Source organism: Rhinichthys klamathensis, unplaced genomic scaffold (assembly GCF_029890125.1).
Source record: "Rhinichthys klamathensis goyatoka isolate OS25496 unplaced genomic scaffold, OSU_Roscu_1.1 h1tg000145l_1, whole genome shotgun sequence".
Classification (NCBI taxonomy): domain Eukaryota; kingdom Metazoa; phylum Chordata; class Actinopteri; order Cypriniformes; family Leuciscidae; genus Rhinichthys; species Rhinichthys klamathensis.
In genome coordinates, this window is record NW_026606680.1 from 843,044 (window position 1) to 862,562 (window position 19,519).

Consider the following 19,519-nt stretch of genomic DNA (forward strand, 5'->3'; position numbering starts at 1 on the left):
GAAGCCTGATATTTTGATATTCACTCCTAGTGGTTTTGCAAAGGAAACAGTAGGTGGCGGTATGTGAATGCACGAATGCGTTAAAATAAAAAGAAGAAGAACAACAAAAACATTCTGCTTACTTATGGTTAAAATTAGCCGGTAAGAGCTCAAACTCATATGAACGTATGTCCTTTTGTTTAAGAAACATACACAACTGGCTGAGTCAAAACACGGTTTTCATGTGTTTCTTTGAAATACCGCAAACATAGCTCGCACGTGGTCTTTATTTACTGTTCTCGAGACCCTTGCTTCCTGTTGATTTCTATCTACGGCAGTTGTTTTTGAACACAGGAACCCGTGTACTGTAAGTTTTTATTGCATGGCAATGTGGAAGACTGTAGGACTGATTGACTTATAGTTGTTTTAAAACTAATACTAATGTCTTTTTATGTTTCCCCACATGAGACACGATGTCAGTTTTCCCTCAGCTTTCCATGAAGTCTGAAGTGCGAGAACATCTTTGCAATGTTTATCCAAGTAAAGAGGTTGGCACTTTAACTCAAATTCATGTTAATTGACCTTTAAGGTCAAGCAAATTGTTGTTGTTCATCCCAAATGAGTTATATGGAAATGTTGGTCACACTTTATTTTATGATGACGTTCTTACAGTGTAATTACACAAAGTAATGAGTAATATTAATTAACTACTATACTACTACTGTACTTACTGTAGGGTTAGGGTTTGGTTTAGGGTCAGTTGCTTGCAATTATGCATAATTTACTATTATTACTATAGTAAATACATGTGTACGTCACCTTAGAATAAAGTGTTATCGAAATGCTCTTCCTTATGACGGGCAAAGTTTACAATATGCCATTTAAAAAGACAGTGACATGTCGGTTCTCATATCTTTTCTTGTGTGTTTGGTTTTAGGTGGTGTCTGAGCTTGATAAAGATGAGGTGTTTGAAGCTCTCCTGTCATGTCTGTCTCATCCACCCTTGTTCACCTGTCTGAGAGCCAGCACACACCTGCATCCACTACAGGAGATTCAGCATAGACTGGAGCAACATTTAGAACAGGTCTGTGTGTGTTTGTATGTGCACATACAGACAGTGTTGGGAAGGTTACTGGAAATGTATGTAATGGGTTACAGATTACAAGCTACCCTATTTAAAATGTAATAAGTAGTGTAACTATTTAAACTACTGTATTAAAGTAATGTAACTGATTACATTTGATTACTTTTTCATTACTTCTCTAATTTCCAGCGCTGAAACGCATTTTTATCACTTGCCATGGTGGCAACTCTCAGACAGGTTGTAGCCTGAAGCTTTCAGTGGCGACGTGGATTGATATAATTGGCAGATGTGGTGCTGCAAATTCAAACAAGATAACCAATCAAAAGCATCTGAACAGCATCGCTTTACTAAACGGCCTTTAAATGGCTGAAGGGATCGTGCACATCAAAAACAGGCAAAGCCACAAATTAATATTATTCAACATATCCTAGCTTTTTACAGAAAATATTCAGATGTAACATCCTTTGTAATCGTTAACATTTTCATAAGTAACTAATTTAATTACACATTTTTTCTCAGTAACTGTAACAGATTACAGTTACATTTATTTTGTAATTAAATTATGTAACTCCGTTACATGTAATTAGTTACTCCCTAGTCTCAGCCTCAGACGTCACGCCCACGGAACGTTGGCTAAACGTCTGATGCATATGGTACACTTAACTGGAAACACTTCAGGAATGTCGAAGTCGTCATCTGATTGGTTGAATTTTATCGGATTTCCGGGGGGTGCGAGTGTCGCGTTTATTTTCGGTCCGCCGGGAAACAAAGCGCAGACGTGTGATTGCGGAAGAAAAACTGTTGTGTTTACATGAGTGACAATGAGCATTTATCAAGATCAGCTAAACGTAGGATTCTCAAAAGTATGCGAGGTTCACGGCGTAGACTCTTTAAGAGATGTCCAGGAGTTTTGTTTGAGGCACTTAGTGGAGACAAAAAGAAATATTTTAGCCTGTTTGCCGACGGGATTTGGGAAGAGTATTATTTTCCAAGCCTGGCCGACCCTTTGTCAGCATTTATAAGGATTCCCAGCAGATCCAACTTTACTAGTTGTGTGTCCCCTCCTATCTATTACACACCCGTTTTTCCGGGTTTCTCGCGTATTTTAGCTCTTTTCCCGCTGTCTTCCCGTTTTATTATTTTCCCGTAAAATATCCCGTATTTTTACGCTCTGATTGTGTGAGACATGCTCGGGCAGATTCGGCTTGAAGTCGTTCATCCTCGGATGCGGCGCCGCGCGCGCTGTTACAAAAAAAGCTGTGCACACAGCCAAGCGAAATGGGGTCTTGCCGGTCTTGCGCACCCAACGCGTAATCTTTGCCGCGCTCGTGCGGACGCGTCAAGTATAAACAATTATACTCCGTGTCAGCGCGCGCTTTGATCGGTAAAGGAGCACTGACCTCTCCCTAATCATCTCCAGCAGCCCCCGAAGCACCACGTACCGTTTCCCTCGTAAACTGATATTAGTATTTAAACATTCTCTGATAAAAAATGACACACTTTCTCTAATACACACACACACTGTCTCTTTCTCTCTCACTCATTTGTAGTTATAAACTCTTTAGACTTTTAATGATTAGTGCTTTATTTTTAGTTTGTGGTGGGTAAGAAAAAATCCCTTATTTTGGGGATGGATTCCGGGAAATCTCCCTTATATTCAATGTTCAATGTTGACAGCTATGATCTATTATGGAAGATCAAGTGAAATACCTAACTGTGAAGGGGATATCAGCCGCGTTTGCGGGCAAACATGAAACAACAGACGCTGACATCGCAGCTGGCCGATTCAGTGTTGTGTTCGGTTTTCTTCTCCTCCTTTGATTTTCTATGCTGACTGACTTGTTGCACGCCGGTCTGTTGTTGTGGGGACATTTCCACGTGACGCTGAACGAAACGAACTGTAATTGGTTGTTTGACATGTCGGTCAAACGGCCTTATGGGCTGTTATGGCTGTTAAAGCTGCTATGAGTTCCAGACCTTCAGCCGTCAGTCTGAAGGTCTGGCTACGCGAGACTAGTTACTCCCCAACACTGCATACAGATGTCGTCTTAATATGGAAGCTTGTATTTGCGTCTTTTTAAATCAATTCTGAGAAAAAAAGTCAGAATTGCTAGGTATAAACTCCCAATTATGAGAAGAAATGTCTGAAATGTGAGATATAAAGTCGCAATTACCTTTTTTTTTGTTAATTTGTTGTGAAAAAATAAAGAATTGTCAGATGTAAACTCAGAATTCGGAGGATAAAAAGTCAAAATTGTGAGATGTAAATTCGCAACTTTGAGGAAAACAGGCTGGATTGCAAGATATAAACTCGCAATTATGAATAAAAGGTCGCAATTCTTACTTATTTTTTCATAGAATTGTGATATATTGTGAATAAACTCACAATTCTGAAAAAAAAATCAGAATTGTGAGATACTATCACAGCTAAAAAGAGCCCTGTACTATAAGTTAATCTTTTAGTCAACCAAATAAAATAAAACATGCTAATAAAGATTAAATATTTTATTTGTTTACCAGCACGTCATGTGACCAAATAACTGACATCAGAGAACCATGAACATGCAAATATTTAAATATCTAAAAAATCACTTTGGTTGGTTAAAAGTAATTACATTAAGTAACAAAGTTACATATGAATACTTTTTGGGGTCTCACTGTATGGTGCTGTGAATCAATCCGTGTAGCTTTAAACGTGAGTTTAAAGTGAAGTGTTGATTGCAATGTATGTTTAAATATATTTGATTCTGAATGATTTTCAGGACCTTTTTTTAATGATCTCAATGTGATGTCTCTTTGCAGCAGAAAAGAGGTCCAGCTGTTTACACTCACCCACAGCTTCCAGATGTTCTACTGCTTCCAGTCCACGGCCCTAGGTATGCTGAGAATGTAGTGGAATATTAGAAAATGCTTGTATTATCTGTCTTACTCTTATTGCTTTTTAAATAGAAGTTGTATTTAAGGTCTGAGATGATGATAAACTGATTATTGACATCTTTTCTCTCAGAAGCTTGAGGGGCTATTCACACAGAACGCGTTAACCATGAGACGCAGGTCAATTGAACGAAAAAAGCAAGGTCTAGAGACGCGTTAGAACTTATTTTAACTTGAGCTCCCTGTTTTTAGAATGCTGTGTCATGTGTGAGACACCGCAAAAGACTCGAGATGCCAGAGCAACAGTCAAACATGTCCATGTAGCTCGTGTTTACATAGAAAAACAATGGAAAAGTAGGTCGGTGGAATGGAAAAACGCATTCTGTGTGAACGGCCCCTAACTAACTATAGTGTCTCTTCATTTATGTGCATGCTTCTGTCAACCTTGTTCTGCAGGCATGTGGATTTGCTGGCCTCTGAAGTTATAGTTGGCGCTCAGTGTGGCAATGCTGTTCTTCGAGGTGCTAACGTTTTCACGCCTGGCATCCTCAGCACGCCAAAGTGTGAGTAGCACATACACATGTCACTTTGCATCTTTATAATGTACTTAGTATTATTGGTAACACTACAATAAATATGGTCGCATTTGTTAAAGTAACACTATGTAGTTTTTCCAACCTTCATAATATATTTCCAAGACCCTTGTGATGGTACATCGACTTACAATAGGTTAAATGACACGTCTGCCATAGCCTGACGTGGTGTGTATCGCTTTTATACACACCACGGCAGAGAGGGAGAGAGCGAGAGACCTTGCGAATGTGCCTCACGAAAGCTAGTAACCCCCCCCCCCTCCCCCCTCCCCCAGTCAATATACCTCCCTGAAATGACTTCTTGCAGGTTGGGATGTCTGCCATTGTTGATTCCAAAGCCGGTGCTGGATAAACAGCGAGCGTGCGCGTGTGACATTTAGCGGTAGGCTAAATTATTTACGACAGCAGTAATGGACAATTCCGCTTCCAACCTGTAGGGCGACCGCAGAGGAAAAGTTCCTTGGTGTTGCTTTAACATGAGTTAATGCATTGACTAACTTGAACTAGTCTCGCGTAGCCAGACCTTCAGACTGACGGCTGAAGGTCTGGAATTCATAGCAGCTTTCTTTGGCCAAGGCCCGCCCATAAGGCTGTTTGACCGACATGTCAAAGAACCAATTACAGTTCGTTTCGTTCAGCGTCACGTTTCGGGGCGTGGAAATGTCCCCACAACAACAGACCAGCATGCAACAAGTCAGTCAGCATAGAAAATGAAAGAAGGAGAAGAAAACTTCAAGAGTCTATGCCGTGAACCTCGCATACTTTTGAGAATCCTACGTTTAGCTGATCTTTATAAATGCTCATTGTCACTCATGTAAACATAACAGTTTTTCCTTCCGCAATCACACGTCTGCGCTTTGTTTCCCGGCGGACCAAAAATAAACGCGACACTCACGCCCCCCGGAAATCCGATAAAATTCAACCAATCAGATGACGACTTCGACATTCCTGAAGTGTTTCCAGTTAAGTGTACCGTATGCATCAGACGTTTAGCCAACGTTCCGTGGGCGTGACGTCTGAGGCTGAGACTAAACTTGAACTAACAATGAGTAATATTCAGGGGCTGGAAACTGAAACCATTTAGACCACAATAATTTATTAGTATGGTGTAGGGCCTCTTTTGCAGTCAATACAGCATCAATTTGTCTTGGGAATGACAGATACAAGTCCTGCACAGTGGCCAGAGGGATTTTGAGCCCTTCCTCTTCCAGAACAGTGGCAAGGTCACTATGTGATGGTGGTGGAGGAAAACGTTTTCTGACTTGCTCCTCCAAAATACTCTAAAGTGGCTCAAAAATATTTAGATCTGGTGTAGATTTTAGTTGGCAAGTTGCTTGAAAGCAATCATGCTTGCTTAATATTCTGAGGGCATTTTTTTGTTTTTATGCTTTGTCCACTTTATCAACATAACACTGGATATTTGCTTGAATATTTTGATTATGACACCTAGTTGTCCAGTCCGTTTCCATTCACACAGACCAAGTTTTCCCAGAATGCGGTTGTGAGTCCTGAAAATTTACGGATGTGAGTTTGGTTGAATGCGGTTGTCATCCTGTAAATAACTTTAAGTAACCATATTAAGGACTCAAATACAGGGCTTACAACTGCATTCTGCTGCTGTGTGAACGTGGCCTAAGTATCAATACTAGCTTCTTTTGATAAATAATTAATAATCTAGTGTGAGCCGCCCGTTTATCCCCAATTTTTGGAGGGCCATAGAATTCGTTAGTTTGGGAACACCTAAATTTTGATTGAATAAAATGTTAAATGTGTTTTCCTCGCTGCATCCATCTGTCTGCCTTTGTGTGTTTCTCAGACATGAAAGTGGGTGACGTGGTGTCTGTGTTCTCTGATGTTGAGGGGAAGTGCACACGGGGAGCCAAAGAGTTCAGGGGAAAGAAGGTATTTCTGGGTAATGGAATTTCTGAGGTGGATCGCTCAGAATTATTCTGCTCAGATGGACCTATCAAGTGAGTCAAGTTCTCTTTTTACCATGTTGAAAGCCAGTTCGCTTTAACATGTGGATGTGTGTGTGTGTTTCTGTCACTCAGGGGTGTTGCGATTAGAATGACAGAGCCTCTCTATCAAAGTCCTTCCTTTGATGGTGTTCTTACAGATGAGGTCTTTCTCCAGGTACTCTTCATGTTTCTGTGTCTGTGTCTCAGATAACTGCCATTCCTTACATCCATTACCATTATTAACAAATAATATATACACTATATGGACAAATAATATATACACTATATGGACAAAAGTATTAGGACACAACTCTTAATTATTGAATACAGGTTTTTCAATCAGACCCATTGCCACAGGTGTATAAAATCAAGCACCTGGCCTGCATTTACAAACATTTGTGGAAAAAATGGGTCGTTCTGAAGAGCTCAGTGAATTCAACTGTGGTACTGTGATAGGATGCCACCTTTGCAATAAGTCAGTTCGTGAAATTTCATCCCTTCTAGATATTCCATGGTCAGCTGTAAGTGGTATAATTGGAAAGTGGAAGTATTTAGGAACAGCAGAAACTCAGTCAAGAAGTGGAAGTCCTTGTAAAGTCACAGATCGGGGTCAATGGGTGCTGAGGAGCACGCTCTGCTAATTCCATTATTCCATAGCTGAAAAGTTCCAAACTTCCACTGGCATGAGTAATATCAGCACAAAAACTGTGCGGCGGGAGCTTCATGGAATGGGTTTTCATGGCCGAGCACCTGCATGCAACTGCCTTACTTCCAGTGAAGGGTTTTAGCATACTTCAGCATACCAAGACATTTTGGATAATGCTATGCAATACCTTCCAACTTTGAGGGAACAGTTTGGGAAAGGCCTTTTTCTATTCCAGGATGACTGTGCCCCAGTGCACAAAGCAAGATCTACAGGTGAAACTCGAAAAATGAGAATATCGTGCAAAAGTTAATTTATTTCAGTAATTCAACTTAAAAGGTGAAACTAATATATTATATATACTTATTACATGCAAAGTGAGATATTTCAAGCCTTTATTTGTTATAATTTTGATGATTATGGCTTACAGATATGAAAACCTTTTCACAATATTCTAATTTTGAATTTGGGGTTTTCATAAGCTGTAAGCCATACTCATTAAATGTATAACAAATAAAGGCTTGAAATATCTCACTTTGCATGTAATAAGTATATATAATATATTAGTTTCACCTTTTAAGTTGAATTACTGAAATAAATGAACTTTTGCACGATATTCTAATTTTTCGAGTTTCACCTGTAGATCATGGTCATTTGCCCAGTTAAAGCTGTTATTCATGTTTGCAGCACAATATGTGTAAAAAAAAATATTTTTGTCAGTTACAGCTCATTAGATCTAGCATTCTGCCTACTTTAATTCTGACAGAGATAAAGTAGTGTATGAATGAACGAATTATAGCATTTATTAGAATTAATTATTGAGAGAGAGATGCGTGTGTGAATTACTTGCGTCTTTACAACATCTTTCTACTAATAGTGAAGCTGCAATTTTCAAAAACCTTTTGTTGCTGAGAAATATAACGTAGCGATTCACTAGTGAAGCTCTTTTATTAATCAAAGTCGCGGGGCAGCGCTAAGTTCTGTGCTCCTGAATGTTTCTGTGTGTGCGCAGCGCGATCTCTGATCTCTGTGTGTGTTTAATCACACCTTCCAGCCATGTATACATACAAATCGAGGCGTCTTTGTGAATTGATGTGTTTGTATTTTTCATACAGAATCTGCCGTCAGTGGTCGTGGGTCATGTTTTAGGACCTCGTCCTGGAGAGCGAATCCTTGACATGTGTGCTGCTCCTGGAGGAAAGACGACACACATTGCTTCTCTTATGGGAAACCAGGCGAGTGTTTTTTAGCAATTCTGTAAGGACGGTTTGTGATAAGTGTCCTATTTAACATGAACTAACAGTGATTTTATTGTCTTAGTGGCATAACCATTTTTAAAAACCAAGGTTGTATTTGTTAGTATTTGTTGATGCACTGTGAACTAACATGAACAATTAGATTTTTACTAACAAAGAGTAATAAATGCTTTACAAAAAATATATTGTTCATTGCCCATTGTTGGTTAATGCATTAACTTATGTTAACAAATAGGATCCTATTGTAAATTGTTACCACAAACTCATATATATTTGCTGTCTCTACAGGGTACTGTTGTGGCTTTGGACAAAATCCGATCCAAAATGGAAAAGATCATTCAGAATGCAAAGATGCTGAAGTTGGACTGTATTAAAGCATATTGCTGTAACAGCATACATGCAGTAAGCGCTGACCCTGCTCAGGAATACAGTGCAGGTAAACCTCTATAGTCTAAAACCAGTGTTACAAAACATAATAATCACTCAATTATATACTTTAATGAGTTAATTTCTTTCTTTCTGTTAATAGTGTAATATAACTACTAGAACTATTTCACACGTGGTGAATTATTGCGACACGCATTTGCATTAAGGGCTGTTTACATGTTATTCATGCTTGTTATTTGCGTAAAACATTTCAGGTTCCTCTTATTTCCTATTATTATTATCACTTTGTTTTTAATCTCTTTCACAGTGATTAATAATTACAATACATAATTACAATTTTATACACTGGCAGTCAAAAGTTTTTAATAATTAAGATTTTTAAATGTTTTTGAAATAAGTCTTTTATCCTCACCAAGGCTGCATTTATTTGACCAAAAATACAGTAAAAACAGTAATATTGTGAATATTATTACAATTTAAAACAACTGTTTTCTATTTAAATATATTTTAAAATGTAATTTATTCCTGTGATGCAAAGCATCATTACTCCAGTTTTCAGTGTCACATGATCCTTCAGAAATCATTCTAATATGCTGATTTAGTGATCAATAAACATTTCTGATTATTATATTTGTGATCAAATGAATGCAGCCTTGGTAAGCATAAGAGGCTTCTTTCAAAAACATTTAAAAAATCTTAATCATGGCAAACTTTTGACCATCAAGTGTATTATTTATAAAAAGCTTTAATTTCAGTTTAGATCAGATTTTCAGCTCAACATAATTTTTTTAAAAACTTTTTGTAGACTTACTAATTGCAACTTTGTGTATATTTGTTGATGGTCCGCCATATCCTGAGGAGAGTTTTGACCGGATACTATTAGACGCTCCCTGCAGTGGACTGGGTCAAAGGCCCAACATGACCTACAGCTGGAGTCTGAAAGAAGTCTGCTCCTACCAACCTCTACAGAGAAAACTCCTCACTACGGTAACACTCATCTACTGATCCAGAACATGTTGTCTTCCCACCATGGTTTCCATGCTGCTTATAACATTCTTTATTAAGTTTAAAATGCTGTGTGACGAGTAGTGTACGCTTATTTTTGTCACGAGCAAGTTCACGGAAACTGAGACACACAATGTTTTTGGAATGTCTTGATCTCTTATCTGCATGACCAAAAATGACAGAGTATTTTAAGTTCTTTCCACAGGCGCCTCACGCGCGCACACACACACGCATATCAGTTCTAGCATTGCTAACACGACATCACAGCCTGTTCATTATCAAAATAAAATAGTCAAATCAAACATAGTTTATTGTATATATTATATAACAAGTTACTCTGCTCGTACAATCAGCGCCCACCGCACCACCAAACACATTGCCGGTTTCAGTTTTGCTTTAAATTAATTAATTTTGGCTTGATGTTTATGTTATTTATAAAGAATGGCACTATTATTAGTGTGTTTTATAGCTACTTATATTTCTCATTCTTGTTCTGGTCTGAATACTGTTCAATTTAAAGGATTTGTTGTGGAGTGAGGGGAACTAAAATAGCCTACAGTAGGTTACATGTTTATTATGTTTGTAAACATTGTGTTTTATTATTTCTGAATGTAACAATAAACTGCAACTTATACACAACATATGTTTTTTTTTCCCTCTCAAAAACTATTTTGACTGATATGTGTAGCGTGTTTCTTTGAATAACTTATTTAGCCGTTTAACTGATATAATAGTATTAATCATCAATTAGTATTAATATTGTCGGTTAATCAGTTAATTATGGTCGTCCCTAATTGACAGTGAAGGAAAAAACAGCTATTAAAATGTACTTACTTAGTTATGCCACTTCTTGCTGTTGCCGTGTCTTTATCACCGCCATAAATTAAAGTCTCTGAAGTTAGGAACAGTAGTATTATTTTTCAGAGGCTAGTATAGTATTTATTATATTTTTCATGTTTATTTTAGTAATTTTTTTGTGCTTTTATTTATATATTTTTATTTAGCTGTGAATAGGCTTTATGCACAGCTTCACTACTTCCTGAACTTCAACCATCCCTTTGTTTCCTGTCTGCCATTATTGGACAAACTGATTAATCCAGGTGTGCCTGATTATTGTTACTGAGGCCAGGCACAGCTGGATTAATCAGTTTGCACAGCTGGATTAATCACTCACATACGTTAATGGCAGACAGGAAACAAAGGGATGGTTGAAGTTCAGGAAGTAGTGAAGCTGTGCATAAAGCCAATTATTTATTAATTTTAGTACTTCAACCTTTTATTGCAGCTAGTTGCCAAGGCAACATTTCTAATTATCGTTTTAGTTTGTTTATGGTTTACATCTAATATTTATATTTTATTTCAACTTTATTTACATTAGCGAAACCGATTTGCAGTAGTTTTAGGGAAGGATAAACACTGTTTGGAGCCATCTATCTCATTTTATTTAACTGCCCATTGAAAGTGTTTCTCAGAAACACTGAGAGTCAGTGAACAGAAGGTGGTGCTGTGTACTACCTGTTACAGTGCAAGTCTTTTATGGCTTATAGACTGTGTCTGTTGTTGGTTGACATTTGTGTTGCAGGCTGTACGTTTGTTAAAACAGGGAGGTGTTTTGGTGTACAGCACCTGTACCGTGACGCTTGCAGAGAATGAAGAGCAGGTTGCCTGGGTTCTCAAGACATTCCCCTGTTTAACACTAGAACCACAGGTAAGAATGAAATACATTGCTAAAACTACAAACATTTTTGTTATAACCCAGAACTGTCAAAACAAATTGAGTAGTGAATACTTTTAAGTCTAGCTAAAACAGAACAAAACCGAAGGGAAACAATCAAGTGTCATTACCGGATCTTTAAACAAGGCAAAGAACATTAAACATGAAAGTCACCTCAAGTGGCTAACAGTATTGAATCTTTCAATCTTGAGTCTGGCATAATTATTTTTTCCTCTTTGGAAAGTCATGGAAATGGAGTCGTTTCTTTTGCTGTTGGACAATTTTTTTTATAAGAATCCTTTTACCAATACCAGCGGCTGTAACAGTGAGTGAAACCTTGTGTTTTTCATCTCTTCCAGGTGCCTCATTTAGGATCTGAGGGGATGCAAGGAGCAGGTCTGTCATGTGACCAACGACGGCTACTACAGAGATTTCGGCCAGAGTTAGCATGGAGAGGAGCTCGTTTCGCACATTCCCCTGAGAGCTTTCTACAAAACGCCAACACTGATACTATTGGGTTTTTTATTGCCAAGTTTATAAAAAATGGTAAGAAGTGCACACAAGCTTAATACAGAACAACTGGCAGGGTTTTAATTATTAATATACACACCATTTATCATCCATTTAACGTTTTGTTTCCAAGTATTGTTTTCATCTTTTTTTTATGCAATGTTGTACATATTAGTAAATATTTGTACTGTAGACTGTGGCACAGTGTATTAAATTAAAATAAATGAGTTCATTTATAAGACTTGAACTATTTGTTTAAATACAGACCATCTCCAAACATAAATGATTTTTGTGGACTTGGCCCATTAGCCATTTGTGTCATGTCATATAATACCTAGAAGTCACATACAAGTAAATAATTCAAACTGGAGTTACAAAAAAATAATTCTGTCATCATTTACTCACCCTCATGCCATTCCAAACCCGTAAGACTTTTGTTTATCTTCGAAACACAAGTGAAGATATTTAAATGAATTTAATTAAGATTTAATATAGGCTTTTATTCACATATAAACATTCATCAACTCGCACATCAGTTGTGGTAAACAGAAGCTCAAGCTTGTTCACTTGCGAAAACCAATGAGGTTCATTCTCGTGTTACGCAGCACGTTTGAGCTTCCGCAAGAACCAATGAGATTCGGCTGAGCTTCTCTTTATAACAATGTTAATATGTGAATAAAAGCCTAAATTTAATCCGTCCATCATATAAAGTGATCGAGTCTCCTCAGAAAAATTGGACAAAACCGATCAATTCATATAGATTAGTTTTACAATCTCTTTTATGAAATTTTTGAAGCATCAAAGTGTGTTGCATAGCTGTCAATGGAGGGACAGAAATCCTCAGATTTCTTCAAAAAGATTTTAATTTGTGTTGATGAACGAAAGACTTATGGGTTTGGAACGACATGAGGGTGAGAAATTGATGACAATCTTTTAAGTTTTCAATACACTAAAACATTGCCAAGATACAGCCTCAAGCGCCTTTTGTTCTCGCCATCACCAAGAATTGGAGAACGGTTTGAACTATCATGAAGCCTAAATGTTTTTTTCTGCCATGATCTAATGCCGAACTGAATCAAATTTGGTGAAGATACAACGAACAGTCTAGAATAAAAATAAAAAACAAGTCTTGTTTGGTGGAAATTGAAACCATGGTATGCATTTGGCAACTTAGGATTGGAATAAGATGGAGGGAAATGGTTCAATGTATACAATTGGTGCCATCGCAAATTTAGTTCTTGCTCCCTAATTGCAGCTAATTGCTTATGTCAGATATATTTACGTATACTGTGTGTGTGTGTATATATATATATATATATATATATATATATATATAAACCCACATTTAAAGGAATAGTTTACACAAATATAAATATAGAAAATAATTTAGTCACCGAGAATCTGCTTAGAAATTGAACACACAACAAATATATAAATTAGTTGGTTCCTTGGACTTTTATTGTAAGTAAAAAAACTTACATTTTTCAGAATATCAGGTGATGTTTCTGCAGCGGTTTTTCATGTGCCTGAATCACTTATTTGAGGGACACAAATTACATTACAAAGGTTAAAAACATTTATTGATACTCAAAAAGACAACACAAGGGGATGCGATCTTTTCAATAGGATGGTCTGTGTAAATGATTGAATTTTTCTTTTGGGAAATATTTCAACATTTTACTGCTCTTCAAAAGATATATATTAACATATTTCCGAAAGAAACAATATTATTATTGCAGTGTGTTTCCTTGACCATCGAATTATTATTTTTCTTCGTAATAGTAGCGTGATCGTCCAGGGTAAAAAACTGGATCTCGGCATCATACAGTCACTGTTTAACTATCCCAGAAAAATCTGGGATTTGTGAACAACTATCACATTACATACAAACAGCCATTGAATATGAAAGATGTTACAGAGCATAATAAGATCATAGGGGAGGTAGAGGACTTTTGAACAGGATCATTTGTGCAATAAATGTTAATACAATAATAATAATACAAAAACTTTTTATGATCCTTATTTTATTTTTTTAAATGATAAACATCTTGCCACTTCCGCAAACTTATGAGCACAACTGCATAGAATCACATAGAATCAACGACTACCCTGTGTAATTATTAGGTTTGTGAGTATATTATTATCAGCAATATCTAGATGACAATACTCTTTACTCATTTTACCCACTCAACAGACTACAGATTCTGTATTATTGCATCAAAACGAATGGGAAATGCAAACACTTTCCTCCGGTTTCACAGACAAGTCTTAAGCTAGTCCCAGACTTAATTGTATGTGTAAGGGGTTTTAACTGAAAGCAACTTGCACTGACTTATCTTAAAATATCTCAGTGCCATTGTTTTGTCTCAAGATACACACCAGTAATGATTTTTTTCTAAGGCACGTTTATAAAAGCTACTTAAATTTCCTAATTTAACTAAGGCTTAATCTAAGCCATGTCTCCAAAACCAGGCCTCAATGTTATATCAATATAATACATAAATGAAATATATTTAATCGACAATAAAACAATTGTATGTGTAATTTTGAAATTCGGAGTGACAAATAGTTGTGTAATTCAAATAGATGTCTGACAATTTTCATCAGTTTTCAAATGATGGCCAGAAGTATCTAGATAGCAGATGCTGTTCCCTCATTCTGTGGCTGGTTTTAAAAGTCACAACAATCAAAATGACTGAATAACACATTTTTACAAATCGCTGTTTTTTTTCTTCTTCTATGTTTGCACATTATATTTGACAGTTTGTTTTTCTTCAAAAGATCATGGAAATTCATTAATTTTTCATGATATGACTTATTTGAATAAGTCTTTGAAAGACCATGTTTGAATTAACCGGGGTTTTTTTGTCTCCGCCCTGACAAATTTAGTGATCCAAAACCAGAAACAACCAGCTGCAAGACTATAAAAACATAAGTCCCACTGCTAAAAGACAACGTTACAGCTCAAATAACACATCTTGATGTAAAACGCTCCAAAATCCTAAAATACTCTCTATGAGCAGCTTTCAAATCTCTAGCAATTCAAAGACAATACAGCTAAAAATCATCATCTTTTAATTTAACTGTGGCATTTCATTAACTCCTGGTCAATTCGTCAGGACAAAAGTTTAAGCAAACCAAAACTATCATGTCATTTTTTTTGTAATGTCTTTATCCTATATGCAAGGTAATACACACCTTTAACACACAAGTAGTTACCATTAAATAACAATTCTAAATGACATCCACACAACATATAATAAATAAACTATATTGTTAAAACAGCAGTGAAGATGCAGTTGAGAATTCAACACGATGTGGCATTCACGACACATTTTACCTCTGTAATGTGACATCTTTCTGGGAGAACAGAATATGCGAGAACAACAGCGAAATAATAATTAAAATAATTACTAGTAATTTAATTATATCAAACTAGAATTTTAGGAAATACATCAGATACAAACAAACAAGCAGATTTCTAAACGAGGCACATTTTGCCGTTTTTGTCACTTTCGCTGGAATTTTTACTTGCGTTCATTTCTGAAAATGTCACTCGCATACGTGACATTTCAGAGGCAGAGCAAGTTATTGGATTTTGATTTTGATTTTCTTTTTGGAATAACATCCACCCATGATTCATTCAATAAGACCAGGAATGCAAATAAAAAAATAAATAGGCAACCTTTAAAGAAAGAGACAATTTCATCATTCATGCCATATTAAATTAATATATAACTGTTTTTAATTTGTCCACACTTGGAGAAAAACTTGTATGGATACACGTGTCATAAACATTACACTGCCCTGTAAAAACACACAACATTGACGTGAGGCCAATCAAAGGCCATGGAAGAGTGTGTGTTTGTATCACTGCTCTATGTAATGCTCTCTCGCCCATTCCCCCTCGCCTCGCTTCCTGTCCCTCTCATGGTGATGTTCTCGTTGCGATCTGGGCTTTCCTCTTTGTCTGCAGTTCCTCTCGTTGTGGTCGTATTCCTTCTCTTTGTCCCCGCGATGATGGTGATGGTGATGATGGTTTGGCTGAATCGACGGGTCCAGTTCCTCCGTATCTCTGTGAGTCTGTGTTTGTCCAGCAAGAGGCTCGGGATACGTGGACTCTAACGTCTCTTGTTTGGAAAATGTCCGCATGGTCCGATTGTGATGGCGGTGATGATGATGAGGATGACTGTGGTGTTCAGTCCGCGTGGTTGAGGAATTGTGATGTTTGTGACTACTTCTCCATTCACTCTGTAACTGTTGTTGGTCTTTAGCATTTCTCTCCTCAGTGTTGTCTTCTTCCAAACTTTCTTGCTTCTGATTTTGGTAGTGATGATGATGATGATGATGATGATGGTTTTCAGAAAAGCCTGTCCTGTCGCCCATTGGTCGATCTGCCTCCTGGTCACCTCCTGTGCCCTGTTTTAGCAACACGCGCATAAAACAATGCAGTTATATGGATTTGCACACCCACAATTGCAAGGATGTTTATATATTTTGACTGGAAAACAAGACAAAATCTGGTATCTTTAGAAAAAAGATCCAAGGCACTTCTTCCAGTCCAAAAAAGTTAAGCCTTTATTCACATCATGGCTCTCAGTAGAAAAATAAAAAAATATTTGCCATGATGTGTGAATAAAGGCTTTTTAACTTTTTTCGTCTGGAAGAAGCGCCTTGGAACTGTTTTTTTTTCTCTAAAAATATGTTTGAAACCCAACCAAAGATCATCCTCTGGGATAACTTCACAAGGTCCTTCCAGCAAGCAGCGTTCCAAGATGTTTTCCTTGAAATTTTGGTAACGCTTTACAATAGGGAGGTCTCATTGAAGGGATAGTTCACCCAAAAATGAAGATTTGCTGTTGATTTACTCACCCTCAGGCCATCCAAGATGTAGGGGGCTTTTTTTCTTCAGTAGAACAGTAAAGAAGAGTTTTAGCTGAAACCGTAGTCCTTGATGATTCATATAATGCAAGTCAATGGCTAAGTCAAAGTCAAACACTTTGAGTAAAAAAAAAAAAAAACATACAGGCAAAACAAAAGGCTGTGCCGAGGCTGTGGATTACAGGTAATAATGTTGTAAATAATGTTTAGTTTCTTGCACAGACTGATTGTTTCGCTTCACAAGACCTCAATGAATCGTCAGGTATTAATTTTGTTTTGCCTGTATATGTTTTTTTTGACTCTCAAAGTGACGGTAGCCATTGACTTGCATTATATGAACCATTAAGGACTACGATTTCAGCTACTGAACATTAAAGAAGTCTACCTGTAGTCTACCTACATCTCGGATGGCCTGAGGAGGAGTAAATTAATAGAAAATTGTCATTTTTGGGTAAACTATCCCTATAATTAACATTAGTTTATGCATTAACTAACAATGAGCAACAGAGTGTTGCAGGTATGACATCATTTTGTAGGCCAGAACGCGGAAGCGAGTTAGCATTTTAGCACGTCCAGTTCCATCGTCTCGAAGTCAACGGGTTTTTTGAATGGAGTTTTGGTTAAATGGCTGAAATAAGGTCTGTGGTGAACACAAGCTCAAGACACTTTTACGTTTTATTCTACAACATAAAATACATCAGTATTACCCAACTCATGATTTTTTTTAAGCTGTTATGTGTCTTGAAAAAGGCGTTTGCTAACAAGTGGCTAAATGCGACTACAGAGGCTGTCAGGGAGATTAAACATCATCATGGTGAACAGGTAAACTCAGTCCGCATTTACAGACTCATTGTGATTATAAATGTGTTCTTATTAGGGGTTGAACCGACTAGTCGACCTTAATGAAATACCGCGACGCTTTAAGCTGACGTCGACTAGTCGCGTTGATCACGTGACACTATGATTGCGCCAATTTTGATACTAACATGTTGCAGACGACAACAGACGAAGAGCCCAGAGGGTCATTGCATCAAGAAAGCAGCATTGGTAGTACATCAAGTGTGTGTAAATACTCTAACCACTATATTGTTGAAAACGAAAGTAAAAGCATGAAGCACGCTCACTGTTTTACCGGAAATGAGAGTTCAGTATCTTTATTAAAATCATTAAAGCATTATTATTATTTTTTTCATTTATTTATTTAAACATATTAATGATGTAGCTAATTCACCCGCAATTAAGAATATTATTTTGTATTACTTGGATCTGCGCATCACTAAGGCGCAGATGTGAATTTATAGCTTTTTTTTCCTTTTCTTTTTTCTTTTCATCCTAAACGATTATGTAACTGCGGGCTGTTTACACCAGGCCACTTCATGTGTTTCTGTGATCTGATAGCTATCCGATCGTGAAAAGACCAGGTGTAAATGCCCTCCGAAACGCACTCGAGACGGATTTAAATCCGATCGCTCAAACCGCTTCAGGTGGAGGTCTGGGCCGCTTACCAGACGAAACTGGACAAGCGTAAATGCATCTGGTTGTTGAAACCACATATGTAAATTGGACTTCTCCCAACAATGCTAAAAATAAACGTGTGAGAGCGTATTATAGCAATGAAGCTATGGCAACACGAATCGCCGCATATGAGCAGCTCGAGCATCTATTCATCAAGCCAACGTGCAAACTATCGCAAATCAAAGTGAAAATAAGTCGCAGACGCTTAACACACAATCATCTTCATTAAAAGTAAAGAAACAAAATGATCTTACCAGTGCTGTCTCTCTTATTGCGGCCTTTGATTTTGAAATTAGCTGATGATCAATAAAATGCTGCTCATTATTGTTGCTTTCGGTGACGTGAACTCCGTTAAATCTGCATAGCGCGTTGTTTGAAGATCGGATATAGATCTGTTTTGCGAAAACATATTTATGTGACCACCAGGTGTAAGCTAAATGGAATCGTTTTGATAAATCAGATCAGTAAAAACGCATGAAGTGACCAGGTGTAAACGGCCCCATTATGAGCTGTCAGTCAGCATCTGTAGCTATAATTTTCTGTTAATTACTTGTAAATTGTGGCATGTTGCAAAGCAGTCCCATCTCTTGTGTTTTTATGAATGACGTCATCGACTAGTCGATGTCGACTCGACTTTGATGTCATAGTCGACTTCAAAAAATCTGAAGTCGTTCAAGCCCTATAGTTCTTATAAACTATTCTAACTCAAACGCTGGGAAAATGTTTTTTGATAAAAACTGAAACAGTTGTCAGAAGCTTAGTGATGGTGACGTTGATGTAGTTTGTTTATAGCCTCCTTTAGCTTTTAATTTCTGGCGACTGCATTTAGGCTTTAAAAGTTGTGTTCATCTGTGGAAATCTTGATGGACAAAACATGCAAGTATCATAAACTTTTGTTGATCACAAAGCTTGTTTTTTGCGATAATCCAAAAGCCTAGGGGAAAATCCAATTAGGATTTTGTCGAGGGAACCAGTGTGATGCGAACTGCTATAAAGTGACATCATACCTGCACCACTCTATACATTTGCTACAATATGCATCAATCTTTGTTCATGTTTGCTCAGGTCCATTAAACAGATACACTTTATTTTAATAATGTATTAGTAAATGTTGAAATCA

The 19,519-nt window shown here is 37.2% G+C and overlaps 3 protein-coding genes across 6 annotated transcripts in view; 2 read left to right on the plus strand and 1 right to left on the minus strand.

Annotated features, from left to right (window-relative positions):
* Positions 1-122: 122 nt before the first annotated feature.
* nsun6 (NOP2/Sun RNA methyltransferase 6) lies at positions 123-9,758 on the plus strand. 2 transcript variants are annotated; one of them, XM_056257859.1, is made up of 10 exons: positions 123-141; positions 448-527; positions 917-1,063; positions 3,866-3,939; positions 4,394-4,500; positions 6,347-6,500; positions 6,582-6,663; positions 8,247-8,366; positions 8,676-8,823; positions 9,636-9,758. In XM_056257859.1, exons 2-10 carry the CDS (start codon positions 453-455, stop codon positions 9,641-9,643), a joined length of 915 nt encoding a protein of 304 aa, XP_056113834.1. In that variant the 5' UTR covers positions 123-141; positions 448-452; the 3' UTR covers positions 9,644-9,758. The 2 variants fall into 2 exon arrangements, with proteins under 2 accessions (XP_056113834.1, XP_056113835.1); XM_056257860.1 differs by having other exon boundaries at positions 3,869-3,939.
* On the plus strand, positions 9,642-12,246 carry LOC130090472 (tRNA (cytosine(72)-C(5))-methyltransferase NSUN6-like). The gene is made up of 3 exons (XM_056257866.1): positions 9,642-9,761; positions 11,362-11,487; positions 11,853-12,246. The coding sequence occupies exons 1-3, from the start codon at positions 9,693-9,695 to the stop codon at positions 12,060-12,062; spliced, it is 405 nt and encodes a 134-aa protein (XP_056113841.1). The 5' UTR covers positions 9,642-9,692; the 3' UTR covers positions 12,063-12,246.
* A 3,359-nt stretch (positions 12,247-15,605) lies between these two features.
* cacnb2a (calcium channel, voltage-dependent, beta 2a) overlaps positions 15,606-19,519 on the minus strand; it is a 52,873-nt gene continuing 48,959 nt past the window's right edge. For all 3 annotated transcript variants that reach the window (XM_056257857.1, XM_056257858.1, XM_056257856.1), the window contains exon 13: positions 15,606-16,422. In XM_056257857.1, the coding sequence (XP_056113832.1) occupies positions 15,874-16,422 (549 nt within the window). In that variant the 3' untranslated portion in view covers positions 15,606-15,873. The remainder of the gene's footprint in view (positions 16,423-19,519) is intronic.